This window comes from Populus euphratica, unplaced genomic scaffold (genome assembly GCF_000495115.2).
Source record: "Populus euphratica unplaced genomic scaffold, PopEup_1.0 scaffold243.1, whole genome shotgun sequence".
NCBI classification, from domain to species: domain Eukaryota; kingdom Viridiplantae; phylum Streptophyta; class Magnoliopsida; order Malpighiales; family Salicaceae; genus Populus; species Populus euphratica.
Window position 1 is genome coordinate 85,505 of NW_011500122.1, and position 19,964 is coordinate 105,468.

At 33.8% G+C, this 19,964-nt stretch overlaps 1 protein-coding gene across 1 annotated transcript; it reads left to right on the forward strand.

Annotated features, from left to right (window-relative positions):
• Window positions 1–3,548: 3,548 nt before the first annotated feature.
• Window positions 3,549–6,408, forward strand: LOC105110138 (probable NAD(P)H dehydrogenase (quinone) FQR1-like 1). Its single transcript, XM_011005076.1, has 4 exons — window positions 3,549–3,688; window positions 5,036–5,129; window positions 5,614–5,876; window positions 5,995–6,408. The coding sequence occupies exons 1-4, from the start codon at window positions 3,666–3,668 to the stop codon at window positions 6,224–6,226; spliced, it is 612 nt and encodes a 203-aa protein (XP_011003378.1). The 5' UTR covers window positions 3,549–3,665; the 3' UTR covers window positions 6,227–6,408.
• The last annotated feature ends 13,556 nt before the right edge of the window (window positions 6,409–19,964 follow it).

Genomic DNA, 19,964 nt, shown 5'->3' on the forward strand with positions numbered 1-19,964 from the left:
AGTGTTCTATTTTATTTATTTATTTATTTTGCGTTTGTAGGTGTTTTTGTATCTTATTTTTTGTAAAATAAAATTCTCTATTTCTCTATAATAAATATAAAGCATAACATTTTATTTGTAGAAAAATTTGATAATCATGTTAGTGGCAAAATATCACTTTACCAATTTAATAATATCATATATATTATTTCAAGATAAGTTTAGAAACTTATTCAATCAAGTCCCTACTTAATTTTTCTAGGTCTAGAATCACAATCTCATATACAAATACATTCTAATCTTTAATTTCTAAAACTTATTTACAATCAAGTCTCACCTAATTAATTATCCTAGTTTAATATCTTACCATTGGTTCTTTATGTATGTAATTCATTAGGTTCTATAATATATTGGTATCACAATTCTAAATAAAATAAGATTAAATCAATTAAATAATCTAATTTATTATTAATACAACAATTCATTGAGTTATACTTGAAGATTAAATGTATTATTTAGCTATGTGTTATGATTCCTAAATGTACTATTTAGTAATGTGTCATGATCTCTCAAATATTAAAAAAATTATTAGTGATTTGACTTAACATTTCAATGATTAATTTTTTAATGTAATTATTATTCTTTCATTAAGAATATTCCAATTCAGATATTTAAGTATGAAATATGTATGCTTTGTCAAATCATATTTATTATCAATATTATAGTCATTGATTATTTGTATAAGATTTGAAATTATTTTAAAATCTTATTTCACTTTACGCAAAGATTTTATAATCAATAGTATTTGAGAATATGCGAAATATTTTATTTTAATTCATATAGGGTGGTAAATCATCTTTTGATCAATCAATTATTTTCATATAGTCTATGATATATCTAATATTTTTTTATTACTCTTGATTAAGACAATATATTGTCAAGATCAAAACATAACATTTGTTATATAATATAACTTAGTGATCTCAACTGTAAAAATTAAGTACACATGTCACATGAGTCTTTACATAAACATATGTGATCTATCCATATACAATTCTCATGTAGGTTAGTTTAGTGTATATGTCATATGACAATCACCTCCATATCAATTTCATGCATCTCTCATGCCTCAATTTATGAAAATAATTGTTTTCTTTCAAATAAAAAAGAATATAATATATATAGGTCTTAATAGCTCTAATTAATATCTAAATTTAGTAGATTATCGACTAGAAATATTTATAAACAATACTTTGGTGTAATAAGAACCTTATAATTATAACCACTATATAATATCCTTTTCAAATATTTTTGTCTTAAGGACTTGATTTTACTATAAACTTATTAATCAAACATCAATGAATATTAAAGATCAAGGAAGTCTTTATTAATAATAAAATTATTTTTACATAAATAAAGTTAATATTATGTATAATTAATCAATTGATTACAAGTTATATACACTAACAATTATATCCTTAAGGTTGAGAGCAATTGAAATGTCTAGAATCAAATCAATGAAATGTAAAGATTTTGGACTTAACTTAGAACAAGCATATAAATTAAGGACCAAAATGAGATTTCTTCTAAATAAGGGTTACAAAATCATGCTATAAAATAAAAGAGATGACTTTTATCATACATTAACCAATAACTTACACACAATCATAAAATACCATTCACCATACTCTTATTTTTACACTATTTTACACTTTGGTCCTTGTATTTCATAACATTCATAATTTAGTTATGAAATTTTATTTTTATCATGTTTCTATTCTTGAAACTTAAAAGAGGAGAAAGAGTTATTGAAAAGAGATACAAAAGAGAAACTTTCAAATAGTCACATCTCAATGATTAAAACACGTTGATCTTTGTGTCACTAGGTTCATCTTAAAAAAAAGAGTTCAACTCAGGTTGTTTAGCCTTTGATCATGTTAAGAAAAGTAAATTGAAATTTAGACTTTTTTTTAATTTGATTTGATCTTAAGTGTTTTAACTAATTGACGTGTGTTTGAGGGTTGAAAATAAGGTTATGAAGGTGTTTAGGATATTTTTCTTTAGTGTTTTTATATTGAAATTTGAGTTTTAGAAATCAAAAAACTATTCTTCAAGTTTTTAATCACAAGAGGTGGTTGGAACTTATTGTAGAGGATGATACACTATATGGCTAAATAGATGATTTGCCATCTATTATCTATTTTAAAGCTAGGTATACATGCTTAAACTTTTAAATATAGATGTGTATGAACTTTTAATTCTTATAAATATTTATTTTAATTATTATAAAATCAAATAAATATAAAATTTGAAAATAAATATGTGACATTGATCGAGTATAATGGTTAGTAGAATTGTTAAGAGAGAACCAAAGCGGTATTTCCACAAGTTAGAAAGTATCCATTCAATTGCATATTTTTATGTTAGTTGAAAAGTATAGATGTTAACACATATTTTCATGAAGTTTATGAAAACTTATTTTTTAATTTATTTTCATCCAAAAACATCTAATAATCATCTTAAAAGTCTTTTTAAATTATCTACTAACCTTAAAATAACTCAAAATCACTATAGAAAACTAAAAGCAACTGAACCTTAAAAATAAAAATAAGACTAGATCTTTTTTTTCATCCATGCGTATAAGAAAAACCTACCATCAAACTTATCTTATTGAATGAAACCTGTTAACGTCAAGTTTGATAATTTTTGTTGTTGGTATGGCGACAACCAACAATTTTTTCTTTTTATTCACCATTCTCCAATTACTTTCTCTTATCTTTTTTTAACTTACGGACTAAAAAATAAAAATAAATAAATAAATAAAATTTTGAATTAAAAATAAATTATTATGAATTTAGGCTCAGCTATGCTTTTTCTTCGTACTTTCATTTGAAGCTTAATTTTATATAATTAAATTATAAAAAGAATATAATTAAAAGAAAAAAAGATGATAATTAAAAAAGAATGGAGTAGGAGGTTCATATGAACACAAGCTGAACTTCAACTTTTTAGGTTTATTGTTAATATTTTTGTGAACTATTTGAAATGGGTATTTCTTATAATATTTTAATGTACGAAGATGAATAAATTATTTTAATATTAACCTTAAAATTTGAATTTGAAAAATAAAAAAAATAAAATCATCCTTTCCTTCCTTTGACAAAGCAAAATAAAAACTTCACTTTCTAAATCATCACAAATAGTTGAAATAAAAACTTAAGATATATTCTAAAAATATGATTATTATATATATAAAAAAGTTGTATTTAAGATACCTTCTTCAATGGGAATAATAAAATATGAATATAGTGTTTCATTAATTGAGAAAATTACACACTGAAATTGTGATGTTGATTTCCTGTTACAAATTAATTAACCAACTCATGAAGTACAAAAGGGAAATCAATACTAATAAAACAAAAATCTAATTATTTTGTAATATGGAGATATGACTTTGACCATGGCATCAATGATAATAAATAACCCAAATCTCAAATTACAAGGCGGACTTACAAAATATATATATATATATAATGACATTTCTTACGATACAATTAGTGACCAATCAAAAGTGTCAACTAAGACAACAAATATAAATAAAGGATCCCTTCCAGCGATTCTCCATACCATTCCTACCCTGTCAACAATACATTTCCTTCATACTTCAAGACAGAAAGACTCTATCAATGGCTGTAAAAATCTATATTATGTAAGCATTACTATGATCTCTTCTTATCATCTTCCTTTTGGGTTCTTGTTTTTATTGTGTTTCTTTGGGTGTTTTATGATCATGATTCTTGCCGTGCATTAACGTCTGACTGATCATTTCTTGATTGCTGTCGTGATGTTCTTGTCTCTTTTCATTGTTTCTGATGAATCTCTGATTGTTAATGCTATAACCAATTGTGTTTTCTTTTTTCTTGATGTTTTATGGCTCCTGGAAGGCAGTTTTCTGGAGTGTTTTAAGAGATCCAGAATTTTATCTTTGGTAACTGGGTTGAATGACATCAATTTGATGAAAGTTTGATCAGGGTATTAAATTTATTTCAAGAATCAAATTCATCCATGGATGATGGCTTTTCTTGTAGGATAAGTTCATGGATTTTTTTTACATTTAGCACTAAATTACGGACGAGTCTCATGCGCCATTATCACCTGTGTTTTGAAAATATCTTGTTGATCTTGGCTACAATGCTGAGAAAGTGTGATAGGCTATATGACTTGATGATATGTTTTTCAAGTAGAGAGGCTCTGGTGTTCTTTCCTTTTCATCAATCTCAATGAACGAAACAAGAAATGTAAGCAATAAGACTGGTAAAACTGTGAACACATCAGTCATTATTAGGTATTAGCCAAGAAAAAATAGTTCCTAAGCTGGACCTACCTTTTGAAATTATAATTCAGATCTGAGAGGAATGCTTGCCTTTTTCTTATAAAGAATGTGGTTACTTGATTCACTTATTGAATCTAGTTCTTGGCATTTAATTTTATATGCATAACTAATACAAATGGGTTTCGTTGTCATGGCCTGGAAGACACTATATGAGCTATTCAATGACCTTCTGCTTGAAATTTTATTTTGAAAAGATATGCTAGTACGATATGAGATTAAAATTAATAATAGGTTTAATAGTTTTGTTGATCTTATAAATTTATGCACTTAAAATTGTCCCCCTGGTGATGGTTCAGTCCTATCATCCACCGAAATTGATGTTTAATGGTGGTTACACCACTCCTATGACCTAAGAGCTTTTTGGAATTTTTTTTTCTTTCTTGATGGAGGCCTCCGTAGAGTGCATGCTATAGTTTCCCTACAAAGCTTCCTGTCTCCATCATGCATTGAGATAACTTATCTATGCATTAATTGCCTTTACGCAAATCTCCTTTTCCCTTTTACCATCTTGTAGGGAAGATCATATCAATGATGACTGAGAGAACTTTCTTTTATTTTGAAAAAAAAGGGAAAAATGTACAGTTTGGTTCTGTTTGCTTTTCCTGTTCATTAGAATAGCCACACTGATCATGCAAAGTGTAAATTATTTGATTTCTTTGGCAGTTACTACTCAATGTATGGACATGTTGCAAGGTTAGCTGAAGAAATTAAGAAAGGAGCTGATTCTGTAGAAGGAGTAGAAGTTAAGCTATGGCAGGTATTTGTTTAATTTTGTTCAAAATATTGACCATTTGAACTCTCGAGTGTGAGGCCGAGATAAATAAATGTCATTAAGAAGCATATTTGACTTGTCATGTACCCCTTGACACTCTAGTTATCGTCAAACAAGTTAAGCATCACAGCATTCGAGGGAAGACTTCTAGCAATTTCACAAAAAATTGAAGACATAAGAACGCATACTGAATAAGAGTATTGTTTTCTGTTGTAGTGTTTTCAATGCAGTAATGTCATAAATCTTTTAGACAGACGGGCTTCCTTATATGTTACCTCCTTGCTAAGGTCATATGCTTCATTGGACATAGCTAACTGTACGGACCTGGATGGGTCGAAAATGGGAGCTTCAAACACTTAATTTTTTTGAATTGTGCTCTGAGAAAGGGATATACAGAATCTTAATGTATCTAGTTTTCTACCCCCAAAAGTTATAATTTGAGTTCCTGATAATCTTGGCACATTGACAGGTACCTGAAACACTGCCAGAAGAAGTTCTTGGAAAGATGGGTGCACCACCAAAGGGTGATGTCCCAATTATTACACCCAGTGATCTTGCTGAGGCTGATGGGTTTCTTCTTGGTTTCCCCACTAGATTTGGAATGATGGCCGCACAATTTAAAGCTTTTATGGATTCAACTGGTGGCCTATGGGGTACACAACAGCTTGCAGGCAAGCCTGCTGGGATATTTTACAGCACTGCATCGCAGGGAGGTGGACAGGAGACAACCGCGTAAGTTCCATTTGAAAACGTTGGACTTCGGTTCTGTTTTTCTTCCGAGTTCATAATTCTTGTCGTTTACTTTATGAATTCTGAAATAAATGTATTTGTTTTTGTTTTCACTACGCAGTTTGACTGCTATCACCCAGCTCGTTCACCATGGAATGATCTTTGTGCCAATTGGATACACATTTGGAGCCGGCATGTTTGAAATTGAGAAGGTGAAGGGTGGCAGTCCATATGGTGCAGGTACCTATGCTGGGGATGGCACCAGACAGCCTACTGAGCTGGAGCTAGGACAAGCTCTCCACCAGGGGAAGTACTTTGCTGGCATTGCAAAGAAATTCAAGGGAACTGCTTAATTTAACTCCAGCAATTGTATTCCCTTCCTAGAAATTTCAGTCTTATGTTCACCTGATGAATAATGTGCTTCTTCTGGTTACATTTGGCGCAAACTTATGTTTTAATCCTTTATACCTAAGGGGTCTTGTAGCGATGAAATTTTTTTCATGCATTTAGTGTGAGAATTCATTTTGAAGCTTCACTTCCGTTGCTTATCTCTAATTACGGAAGTATTTTCATTGATCATAAGCAACAAGTAGGAGCTTACCCTACTACAGAAGGAAAAATTCTAATCAGATTACATAAAGTCACACCAATCCCCATTCTCTACATATGGTAGAAAGATTAGGATTTAAAAACAGCTTCTTGAAGATGCTTGGAATTGTACAATCTAAAATGGACTAACATCAAATCCATTTCACTGATGCATGAAGAGAGATATCAGCAGTGCCATGGACCTTCACATTTCTCTGCTTCCATGTACCATAAATCGTAGCATTCCAAGCTATTCTTGTAATCACAGACGTAAAGGTTCTCTTCTACAACAATTGTTTCGCCCACTGAAACTCTAATATCCAGTCACCAGTAGGCCTAGCAAATTCATATTTAAGCAAGATAGTACCCCAAACTGATTTAGAGTATAAGCTTTGAGAAAACAGGTGATCACGAACCGCATTAGCGGCACCACAAAGAAGGCAATCAGCGATAATATTTCTCCTCGTAAGAAACTGTCACGCTCTTGTAGATAACTTGTTAAGAATAACAAGCCAAGATTAAAGCTTATACCAATTAACTTCTATACCTGATCAATTCCCAAGATTGTAAAAACACAATTAGAACACAGCCTGCCAAATCACACTATCATTAACGGAAGGATCAGGCTGCACAGCACTGCATATAGACATCTGGATTTCTTTCATGTCATCAGATCCAGCATTGGGCTAACCAGTTGCCATCTTTAACCACAGCTTCCAATAATCTTGCTGCAGAAGGAATACCAGAAGTATGAATAAGTCTGGAGGGTGATGAATATATTGGTCCAATCAAATCAAGTAGATTTCATGTGCTTCTAGAGGAGAGTGATGAATATATTAGGCGTGGTTATAATTCAATTCTCAAGTATAATACATTCACCATTGATGGTTGAGTTTAATGCACCTATAAAATATAAAAATAAAGACTTGTCAAATTTATATTTCTAATTCAAAAATAGACCTCATAGGATATTGGTCAGAACATTTTTCTTTGACAGTTTATTATCTATTATTACTGCGTGGTCTTTTCATTTGCTTTTGCCTTTCTGCAATTCTTTTTGTTGTTTTGGGCCTTTATTCCTTATTTTTACACAGGTTTTTTCCCTTCTGCCCCTTGCCATTGCAGTTGCTACTCCATGTATGGACATGTTGCAAGACAAGCTCAAGGATTTAAAAAAGGAGCTGATTCTGTGGAAGGAATGGCGCCTGTGTTGAATTTTGTTCAAAATATCGACCATTTGAACTCTTTAGTCCTAGGCTTCGATAAATTAAAGTCATCCAGAAGCATAGTTGGTCCTCTAGTAAACGTCAACAAGTTTAATTAGCATCATTTTCAATGAAGGCTAGAACAAACTATACATAGTAAGAGTGTATTTTTTTCTTCACTGGGCACAATTTAAAATGTACATAAAGGTGTGAGGGTGATGAGTAGTAATTTTTAACAAAATTTTATAAATTCAAAAGGTATTAAAATGACATGTACCTAATAAATGCATGTGTTAGATCCAAAATACTCTAATTTAACAATTAATCAAATTTAAGATAGAATGATTTAGATGAATGTGCTAAACTTAAAATACTTCAATTCAATAATCAGTCAAACCTAAAATAATATAAATTTAAAAAATAAATTAGACTCAAAACGCCTGAATTTGTTATGCAATCAGGGTGTCAAGTCATATTTGGGGTGCTTAGAGCACCCTGTACAATAAAAAAGCTTGATTTTGTTGGGTCATAACTTTTACAACTAGACACTTTAAATTTTTTATATGACAATTGGAGTTTCTTCCTGTTTTTTTAATTAGCTTTTATTTTTTCAATTAATTCGTGGTTGTTTGCTTTAGGAGTCTAAGAGTTTAGTTTTCTTTTCGTTTCTTTATTTAGCTTTTATTTCCCAATTAATATAGGACTGTTTTCTAATTTAATGGAGTTGTTTTACGAGTCTTAAGAGTTCAATTTCTCTATTTATTTGATTGTAATAGCTTTGCGATGGGATAGATGAAATAAAACAAAAATTTTTTTGAGTAGTTAACTCAAAATATCTCTCTTTCTTCTATTTTATATGGAATTACAGATCGAAGAAATCCTTATGTGTTGGAACGCGTGTGAGTTCCGTTATGGACTACATCAGGGTGGTCTCAGAGCTCGGTCATTATGACACCAAAGAGATGCGCGAACCTACCGAACCTTCATGAACAACTGTTGGATGACGTTTACGAGCGTGATGAGATTGCACGATTACAACAGCAAGTTGAGACGTTAACGCAGCAGTTAGCAGCGTCGATGGCTTAACATCATGATCCGAATCCATAAGACGTGGAAGAGGAGTTTGAAAGTGATGAAAATCCATTCGCCCCTCAATCAGCGCAAAAGAGACCAGCAAATGATGAATCGAGGTGTTGGGAGACAGGCCTCAAGGTCGACATACCAGAGTTCCATAGTGGTTTGCAAGCAGATGAGTACCTCGACTGGATCAATATGGTAGATGAAGTTTTGGAATTTAAGCAGGTTCCAGAAAACAAACGGGTAGCTCTTGTTGCAACAAGGCTCAGAGGTCGGGTTGAGGCTTGGTGGTAACAGGTGAAGAAAACAAGGACTTCACAGAAGGAAAGATCACATGTTGGGACAAGTTGTAAAAACACATGCATTTTGCATTTTTACCATACAACTACACACGGACGCTTTACCAATGGTTACAAAATCTAAGACAGGGAAACCGATCAGTTGATGAGTACACTACGGCGTTTTAACAGTTAGTGTCGTGAGATGCAATTGCAGAGGATAAGTCGCAGGTTGCGCGATATATTAGGGGACTTGGGATTCAATTCTAACATGTCCTTAACATATTTGATGTGTTGAGTGTCTCTGATGCCCATGAGAGAGCAGTGCAGTTAGAGAAACAACAGGTGCGCAAAAACACAAGGGACATGAATTTTGGAGGTTTGGGTGTAGGTACAAGCAATAACAGCAGACAAACAGGAAGTATGAGTTTCGGAGATTCCGATACAAGTGGTGCAAGTAGCAGTGGACGAGCAGCCGTTCCACCATCTACTATTAGCAAACCTACTGTGCTTACACACACAAAGGCACCGACCACAAGTTTTTGTTGTATTAATTGCGGAGAACCAGGACATAGATTCGCAGACTGTAAGAAAGGATCGCGGAGGGAATTGTTTTTAGACGTCGAAAAAAACATCAGGGAACAAAATGGCAATGTTGAGACAGAACCAGTTTATGATGACGAGGAGCGATGAGAGGGAGATGATGGTCCATTATTGATAATTCACAAGAAGTGCTTGGGATATTGCCTAGGAAAAGATGTGGGTATCAAACCTGAGACAACCTGTTGTAGCACAGAGATAATTGAAGAGCGTTTAGAGGGGGATACTAAACCGAAGTTAATGATCCGACGCAGCTGCTTAGCACCACGCGGGGTAGAAGATGACTAGTTGCGTACTAATATATTCCAGTTCACTTGTATAATTAGTTGTGTTGTTATTTATTTTTGAGTTCCATACAAAAATAAGAAAATATTAAAAAAAATATTAAAAATATATTTGAACAATATCTAAAAAAAAAAATAGTAGGAGTAAGAAAATAATGCTACAACACTTGTAAAATGACAAGAAATTAGTTAAGAAAATTCAAAAATATAAAAATTAAAATTTAACAATATATCGTTGAATAATGAGAGTTATCCATTTTTGGGTCCCTGTACAAAAATAAAAAAAATACAAAAAAAATATATCAAAAAAATATTAAGAAGAAATCCAAAAAAATAATAGGAGTGAGAAAATAATGCTAAAACACCCATAAAATGGCTAGAAATTGGTTAAGGAGGTTATACAAATATAAAAATTGAAATTTAATGGTATATTATTGACTGATGAAAGCCCTGTTTACAAAGAAAATTCAATTTTATAAAAAATACATTCAAAAGTAAATATTTATAGATTCAATTAAATTTTATTTAAAATTTAATTGAATTTATAGAGAGTTTGATCGTAAGAAAAATTGATTTTTAAGTTAATTTATACTTTTATTGAAAGAAATTAAATTTTCAGGATCAAATTATAATTTTTAAGAATTGATTTAATCTAATTGTATATTTATTCAATTAAAGACTTGATTAAAATAATCTGAAATTAATGATCAAATAGAAAAAGACACTAAAATCAATGGATTCAAATAGAAAAGGACACTAAAATCAATGGATCCAATCATAATTTATTCGGGGATGTGATTACAAAAAAAACAAAACTCCAATGACCAAATAAAAAGTTTACATTTTGGATAGGTGCCGTTTCAGAGGTACTATTCATTGTCTTCTTTAGAAACCTATTCAGCAGACAGGAACCGTTTCAGCAAATGCCGCAGATTGCTTGATTGCTTCAGTTATGGGAACGTTTAACAGCTACAATCTCTCTGCACACCGCCGACCATTACCACTGCAATAATGATGCTGAACATTTTAATATAAAAGAAAAAAAACGCATGCAACTTTGGGATATAAAAGCAGAGAAAAAGAACGAAACCAGGGGGGGGATACAGAGATGAGCCGGGAAGAGCGGAGAGCAGAATAGGGAGGCAGAGCAAGCAGGACAGGAGAGAAAGTGGGGAAGCAGCACGAGAGGGAAACAGAAACGAGCAGAAGGAAATAATATAAGCCAGAGGAAATCGTTGATGAGACCAGAACCAGCGTTGCCATCACTTTGTCATTTTAGAAAACCAGAAACGAAGAAGAAGAAGAGTTCAGGAATAAAAAACAGTAGCAGAAGGAAAGAAAAAAATGTCGCCCGATCAGAGCACTGATCACCCTCAACTTCGTCTTCATCTTCAGGCAGCAGCTCCAGGGGACGTTTGAGAGGACCAGAGAGGGAGAGAGAATATAATAGGGATCAAGAGGAAGAGCAGAGCAGAAGAAAAAAAAAGCAGAAGAGAAACGCAGAGAAATAAAGAAGAACCGCTGGCCACTCAGCGCCACAGCCCATCCTCTTCTTCTGCGCCACCAGCGGCACCGCTAGTACCAACAGAACCTCCACGAAGCCACTGCAGAGAGGCGGGAACACCGTTGACAGGAGGGAACAAAAAACAGAGTAAGAGGACAGCATAACCGAAACACGATGAAGAAGAAGAAAAACTGCAGCAAACACTGCCCGCCAAGGTCATAACCATCGTGGGCCATCATCGGCTTCCTCTCCACCGCCACCAGCACCACTATGAGCATACGCCATTGCCATCGTCTTCGACATTGTTTCCGCCACCAGGTTTGTTCTCCTCATCTCTATGCATGCAATTTTATTTTGCATTTTACTGTTCAAGTGAATTATAAGTGAAATTCACTTCAACAGTAACTACTTCGCTTTTCCAGTTGGGTCACCGGCTTGGCCAGGATATCAGTTAGGCCTGTTGGGTTCCGCTTAGTCATATGAATCGAGTTGGATTCAATTTAAAAATATTTAAAATTTTTTGGATTCAATCTAAAAAATTTTAATTTTTTTTATATATTTTTTATAATATTTTGATCAATATTGGTATGTATTTTTATACTGTAAAGATACAAATCTAATATTAAAATACCTACTTTTTGTCAAAACAAAAAAATAAAAAATAAAATGTTTTGTTTTCATGCATGTAGTTAAGTCTCTAAAAAAAAAAATCATTATATTATATTTTCATACAACAAAGAAAATTTCAAAAAAATATATATTAACATGCATTTTGACTTTAATAATTAGTTTATTAAAACAACGAGAACTAGGTCAATATTTTAAAAATTAAAAAATATATATTTTATTTTCTTTTAATATTTGAGGTTACAATTTTATATATAAGATGTATTCTAAATATTAAATTCTTTTTTTGATATCAGAACAATTAGGTTTTACCCGATAAGATAAGGATCACTTTATCAAAAAGAACTTTTTTTAAACCATAGACGGACTAACACCTAAAAACACAACAAGATCTTAGATTTTATAAGATAATAAAATAACACAACTTAGCTTAGATAATGTATATTTAGGGTGCTAATACCTTTACTTTATATAACCAGTTCTCGTACTCGATTTTTAAAATTAGTTAGGATTCCTGGTGACCAAAATATTAGGTAGCGATTTCTATTTTATTTTTTCTATTAATCAAATATAAGAATTTCTTCTTTTCTCATATTTTCAAGATATATAGAACACATTTTTAGATAATACAAAATTTAAGAATGGATATTTTTTTATTGTGACGCCGCATACGTGCAATGTAAGAATGTAGTGTATGATGAGGTGGTCCGTAAACTACATATGGCAACAGAATCACATCCTCGGCTGTATAAACTGACATGGCTAGATAAGAAGAATGATGTTACATTATCAACATGCAGTTTAATGTCTTTTTCAATTGGTGTAACATACAATGATTAGATTTGGTGTGACGTGGTCTCCATGGACGCTTGTCATTTATTAATGGGCAGATCATGCTTATACGACCGCCATGTGGTGTACGATGAATTCTTGAATACGCGCACTTTCATGTTTAAATCAACTAGGGTTGTGTTGTTACCAAAAAGGGAAATTATAGGAGGCATTCCAACAGGAGAAAACAATAATTTATTGATAATGGCTAAGTTTGAAGCAGAAATTAAAGAATCTTGGGTGGTTTATGTGCTGATCGGAAGAATGGAAGTTGAGGGTAACACTATTTCGAGCAGCGTGGAGCCATTATTACACGAGTTTGGAGATATATTTCTAGCAGAGCTTCCTGAGAACTTACCCCCATTAAAGGATATACAACATCAAATTGATTTGGTTCCGGGTGCCAACTTGCCCAACAGGCTGCATTATCATATGAGTTCGAATAAGCATGAAGAGTTATGATGCCAAGTAGATTAATTGCTAACAAAAGGGCATATTTGGGAGAGTCTTAGTCCATGCGCAGTGCCTGCCCTTCTAACTCTAAAAAAAGATGGGACATGAAGAATATGGGTTAGATGACTTGCTGGATCAGTTGAGTGGGGCCACAATATTCACGAAGCTGGTCCTGAAAAACAGGTATCACCAGATTCGTATTCGATTGGGAGATGAATGGAAAACAACCTTCAAGAATCAGGAAGGACTTTTTGAGTGGATGGTCTTACTGTTCGGGCTGTCTAATGCCCCATGCACATTCATACGGGTGATGAATCAAGCCCTGTGATCCTACATTAGTAAGAGCCTGGTGGTATATTTTGATGACATTTTAATATACAATATTGATCCTAGGTTGCACCTACAACACCTTTAGGAAGTTTTGACCGTGCTACATAAGGAGCAGTTCTTCACAGCAAAAACAAAATGTGTGTTCTTAACTAACTGGGTCTTGTTCTTGGGTTACATCATTCTTTCTAAGGGGCTTGTAGTAAACAGTTCAAAAATTAAAGCCATCAAACAATGGCCACAAGCCGCAAACTGTGACTGATGTCCGAAGCTTCCACTGGTTGGCCTTGTTCTATCATCACTTCATTCCCCACTTTAGTGGCATAATGACCCCAGTTACTGATTGTATGAGAAGCAATGGAAAGTTTGTGTGGACACTTGAGTCCGAGTTAGCCTTTCAAGTACTAATCAAGACACGATTGACCATCGCCCCAGTACTTGTCCTACCAGACTTTTCAAATACATTTCAGCTATATTATGATGCCTCAAAGCTAGGAATCAGGGTGGTTCTGAGCCAAAATGGCAAGCCTGTCACCTTCTTCAATAAGAAACTTTCAGGGGTAAAATTACAGTACAACATTTATGACGTTGAATTTTATACAGTGGTTCAAGCGACAAGGCATGGACGACATTATCTATTTCTTCAAAAGTTCATCTTATTCACTAACCATGATGCCCTCAAACATATGGGGAGTTAAGATAATATTTCATCTCGACATATATCTTAGGCTACATTTTTGCAGCAATTCACTTTTGTCATTAAACATAAGATGGGTACACTAAATTGAGTAGCTGATGCCTTCAGTCGTTGAAAAAATTTGCTGGTTGACATGCGTGTCAAGGTATTAGGTTTCAACTCCTTTAAAAAATTATATATATCTAACCCTTTCTTTGCTGCTATGATAGAGAAAATTCAGAACAACCAACAAAGTGACTTTGTTCTCTAAGATGAGTTTATTTTCAAAGGCACCTAACTATACATACTTGAGTGTAGTCTCCGAACCAAGATCATACAAGAACTGCACGAAGAAGGACATGTGGGAAGAGACCAAACTTACTACTGGTGGTTATGTCATACTTCCGGCCATCAATGTGGAAGGAGGTTGGTTGTTTTGTTGCGTGATGTTGGGTCTGTCAAGTTGCCAAAGAAGGAGCTACCAATGCCGATTTATACATGCCACTTTCTATTCTAATACAACCATGTTCCAACATCAGCATGGATTTTGTTCTAGGTTTCCTGTGTATACAACGAGGATTCAAATCCATTTTTGTGATGGTAGATAGGTTTTCAAAAATGATTTATTTTATCCCATGCAAGAAAACAATAGATGTTGTTAATGTGGCTGAGTTGTTCTTTCAAGAGTTTATCAGTTGCATGGGCTATCAGAGTCAATTATGTCAGATAGAGACACTCGTTTCCTGAGCCATTTCTGGCAGAGTCTTTGAAAGATGGTCAATACTCACCTGAATTTAAATAGTGCTTATCAGTCTCAGTTAGATGGGCAAACGAGGTAGTGAATAGGTCGTTGGGTAATCTTCTTCGTAGTTTGGTGGGTAATCAGTTAAAAACTTAGGACAAGAAACTTGGCCAAGCAGAGTTTGTTGATAACCATGTAGTCAATCATAGCACCAAGCTCAACCCCTTTGAAATTGTGTATGAGTTTCTCCCACGGTGTCTATTTGACCTGGTTAATCTCCCGAGCATCACCAAAGTCAATCACAAGGCAGAGGATTTTGTCACTCAGCTGTAGGACATTCACCACCTTACTCGACAGAACTTACTAGAATCTATTGCTAAATTCGAACAAGATGCGTACCTAAAGCGGTGTCTTGTCAATTTTTAGGTGGGTGACTTTGTTTGGGCTATGCTAACCAAGGATCGTTTTCCTACAGGTGAGTAAAATAAATTGCCCGCACGAAAGATAGGTCCAGTGGAGATTATTGAGAAAATTAATTCAAATGCTTATCGCCTCAAACTGCATAGTCATATTCGCACAGCAAATGTATTTAATATTAAACACCTGGTTCCTTTCCACTAGGACTCGTCATCAGAGGATGAAGATCTATCGAATTCGTGGTCGAATTCTCAACATGGGAAGGATGATGCAGACCTAGTAGCAAGCTCATATTTGAGGTGCTTAGAGCACCAAAAACAACAAAAAGACTTGACTTTGTTAGGCCATAACTTTCACAACCAGACACTTTAAGTTTGTAAGTTTGTTATGTGACAATTGGAGTTTCTTCATGTTTTCTCATTTAGCTTTTATTTTCCCAATTAATTAATTTGAGGTTGTTTGCTTTAGGAGTCTAAGAGTTTAGTTTTCTTGTACTGCTTAAGAAAAGCATCCACCAGATCTTTTTATTTTTAAATTTTTATGTTATCCAATTTCATATACCAGTTTAATATTGCTCCACTTAAACTATCTTAAAAAAATATATTAGTAGTTTTTCATTATGTACTTCTATCATTTTATTACAATTTTACTTAAGATGAGTCATAGGACATTGTGTTTTATTATATTTAATGAACTCAGGAACACAAAATTTTTTCTGGATAACCACATTTGGGACCATACACATTCTGTTACCCATACTAGATCATATAAGTCTACCTTCTTAATTACTCTAATTCTGGCTTCCAGCGCCTCTATTTTATCTTGATCAATGCTATCAGATGACTTGGTCTTATGAGACTCGCTAACAAATGCATCCATGACTATAAGGGCTAGTGTAGGTGTTACTGACTACATAAATGCTGGATTGTATTAAGGCTCTTGACAATGTTTACTCATTTTTTCTTCAGGCTGAGCTACTATTAGAATCTGATTAAAGGTGACCGGTTGGTTAGAAGGACCTTCACTAGAGGAAGTTCTTAGTATTTGCTCGAGTAAGCTAGTGAGGCGAGCCACAGTTATCTTTAGAGACTCTAACTCTTGAAAATAGGCATCACGATGAGCACGCTCTTCATCTTCCATGTTTCTTGCTTGAAGTTGGGTGTTGTAGACTTTTAGGGGATCTATATTTCAACTTGATGTATGTATATATATATATTATTTAAAATGAATGGATGTATGTCTATAATGCAAATGTATGTACATTTGTATTTGGGAGTTCATACTCTTAAAGATAGGTTTGGACCATTACATGATGGGTGACTTTCTACTTGGTCTCAAAAGGGTCTCTTGTTATCTCAGCGATCATCCTCATGAAGGCAATATAGGGGCTCAATAGATAATAGGATGGCATGCGCACCAATCATTACTAGTCAAAGCACTTAGTGAAGAGTTGGGGTTTACACAAACTTAAACCTTGACTAAAAGTTGTAAGATAAGTTGTTAATCCCCCACTTAACCTAAATTTTTTTAGTATAATTTCCCTTAAATGTGAATGATATATGAAATAATTTTATATAATGCATGAACAAATATATACAAAATTAAAACATATGAGCAAATGAGAACTACAGATTAACAATGATAAACAAACCCAGCAATAACTCAAAAATTAGACAAAACAAATGCTTAGTCCACAGGGTCCCTAATAAAGTCGTTATTTTGTTGTATGTGTGCGGCGTCGTGGCAATCGTCCACTCTTTCATATGTATTATATCTATTATGGCAAATATGGGGAGACAATGAATTATTATCTCTTATTAGTAGAAAAATAGAATGGAAGTCGCCATCTAGTATGTTGATCACTAGGAAACCCAACTAGTCTTAGAGATCAGATACGAGGACTAGTTGCATAAAGAGAAGGTATTAGCATTCGAAATACACTCTACCTAATGTAAGCTGCATTGTTTAATTGTCTGATAATGCTACAGTTTTATCGTATTTTCTAACTATTGGTTCATCTATAGTTTAAGAAAAGTCCTTCTCTATAAAGAGATCAAGAGATCTTATTAGGTGAAATTTAACCATTCTAGCATCAACAAAAGAACTATCTTTTTAATATTGGTAATATGCTTTACGTATAAATTTGTAATTCTTGATATTAAAACAAAACAAAATATTTTTTAGATTTTTTTAAAATATTGACCAAGTTCTCGTAATTTTAATAAAATGGTTATTAAAGTCAAAATACATGCTAAAACATATTTTTTAAAGTTTTTTTTTTATGAAAAATACAATATGCATTTATTTTTATTTTTTTTGCTTTGAGGGACTTGACCGTAAACATAAAATAATTTTTTTTTGTTTTTTAACAAGTCAAAACCGGCCAAAAAAAAAAAACTTGTCAAGATCATCCTAAAATAACATATAATCTATCTTATATTAGACTAGATTTATATCTTATATTAGACTAGATTTAGCTCAGCTACTTGGATTAGGCTGATGATCCAACCCAGACTAGTTATTATGCTATGCAAAGTAATTAGTCTATTATAATTAACCGGTTACTATACTAGCCAAAAAAAAACTTGTCAAGATCCAGACTAGTTACTATGCTATGCAAAGTAATCAGTCTATTATAATTAACCGGTTACTATACTTATGAACAGTGGTAATTATTTTTCCTTGCTTGCAAAAATGTGCACAATACATGTTCTACATGTAAGGAAAACTGTGCATATTTTTGTAAGCAAGAAGATGAACCGGGGAATAGAGACGAGGGGGAGAGAGTTATCAAGAATGGAGGTGCTCAGTAAGCTGGGCTGACGGTGGCTTGTGGTGGCGAAGGCGTTGTTGTCGCGGTGGACGGCTGTGGTGGCAAACGGTGATTCTTCTTCTTCTCTCCTCTACTTCGCTGTTTCTTCTTCCTCTTTTATTTTGTTTGTTTTGTCAACAATATTCTTCCCTCTCTGCAGTAGGTCTTGGGCAGTCCAGCTAGTGACAGCCAAAAGGAAGAATGACGCGGCAGCTAGTGGTTCTAGACGGTGGTTCTCTTTCTTTTTTTATTAATGTGTGGCTTCCCCTGTTTGTCTCTATTTTTGCCTTTTCTTTTGTTTCTCATGGTGCAGGGGTTGTTATTGATGACGGGGAGGATGGTGGCAGCTAGCGATGATGATGAAAGTGGTGGTGGTGTTGCTACTACTTTAAATGGCAAAGAGAGAGATACACAGGTTGCTGCAGTTTCTCCTTTCTATGCAGATGCACAGGTTTCTCCTTTTTTCTTCACTAATGTTGCAGCGAAACTAGCAGGGGAAGAAGATGGCAAGAGGTTGAGGAATAATGATGATGGCATTGGTAGTTGGTGGCGTTGGTGTTACTCCTACGGTGGACGTTGTTTCAAAGCTAAGGGAGGAGGAATGGTGGCTGGTGAGGAAGGTAGGCAATGACACCCCTTTTTTTTTCTTCTTCCTCTACAATCTTCTCCCTTGTCCCTCTGTTTCTTTGTTGGTTTCAGTTTCTTTTTGTTTTTTCACTCTCCTTCCACCCTCAAAATCCCCTTGTTCGTTCCTCTCTTTCTCACCAAAATTCCCTCCCTTATCTCTATTCCTCCTTTGTATTTATTAGGCGCAGGAAAAGAGGGGCACCTTACCCCTGTCATGGCACAGGGTAAGGTGGCTGCCCTATCAATGTCTTGGCATAGGATAGGTTGGTTGGTCATGGCTTGCATTAATGATGGTAAGGTATGGGACGTGGCTTGTGTTTTTAGGCAAATGAGGAGAGCAAGACAAATAGGGAGAATAGCGGTGATAGATTTAAAATCTTCTTCTTCCCTGGCTCTGTATGGGCAGGGGGCAGGGTAGAAGGAGAACAGTACAGTTTAAAATAGCATTGTTTTGGTTTTTTTTTAGAAAAAGAAATGTAATTGAGAAAAACCCAAAAATAGATTGCGATAAACCTATTATTTATATATCCTAATTTTGGGGGATCATCAAAGGGTTCATTTTCTTTCGTAGTTTTTTACTGCAACAATGTCAGAAACTTCTAGACAGAAAGGCTACATTAAGTTTTGCTAAGGTGATAAACCTCATTTGACCTAGCTTAACTATAAGGCTATGGATTGATCGAAAATGAAATCTCATGCAGGCAAGTGCTAGGTCACTTGTAAGAGTACGAAGAAAAGCTGCTTCATTGCAAACTGCACCCTTTCCGAATTTCTGCCCCTCAAGACCTTGATTGTTGGTAGAATTTAACCTCAGAACTGTAAAATGATGTTTTCCAACATTATTTTGACACTGCCTTTCCTATTAAGAACAGAATCGACTGTTCTAGAACTTTAGATGGGGTAACTAATTTATTTATTTGGAGGGGAACATTTCTAAGAAGTCAATTTTCTGTTAAAATAGAGATATGAGTTAATTTAGTTGGTTTTGTGGCTGGCTGGCTAAAATAAAATCTCATTTGTAGCTGACTCCATCCATAAATGTG

Coding starts and splice junctions, on each gene's coding strand:
- LOC105110138 (XM_011005076.1), top strand. CDS start 3,666: ATGGCTGTAAAAATCTATATTAT. Junction 3,689..5,035: donor GCTGTAAAAATCTATATTAT/GTAAGCATTACT, acceptor TTTCTTTGGCAG/TTACTACTCAATGTATGGAC. Junction 5,877..5,994: donor GGTGGACAGGAGACAACCGC/GTAAGTTCCATT, acceptor TTCACTACGCAG/TTTGACTGCTATCACCCAGC.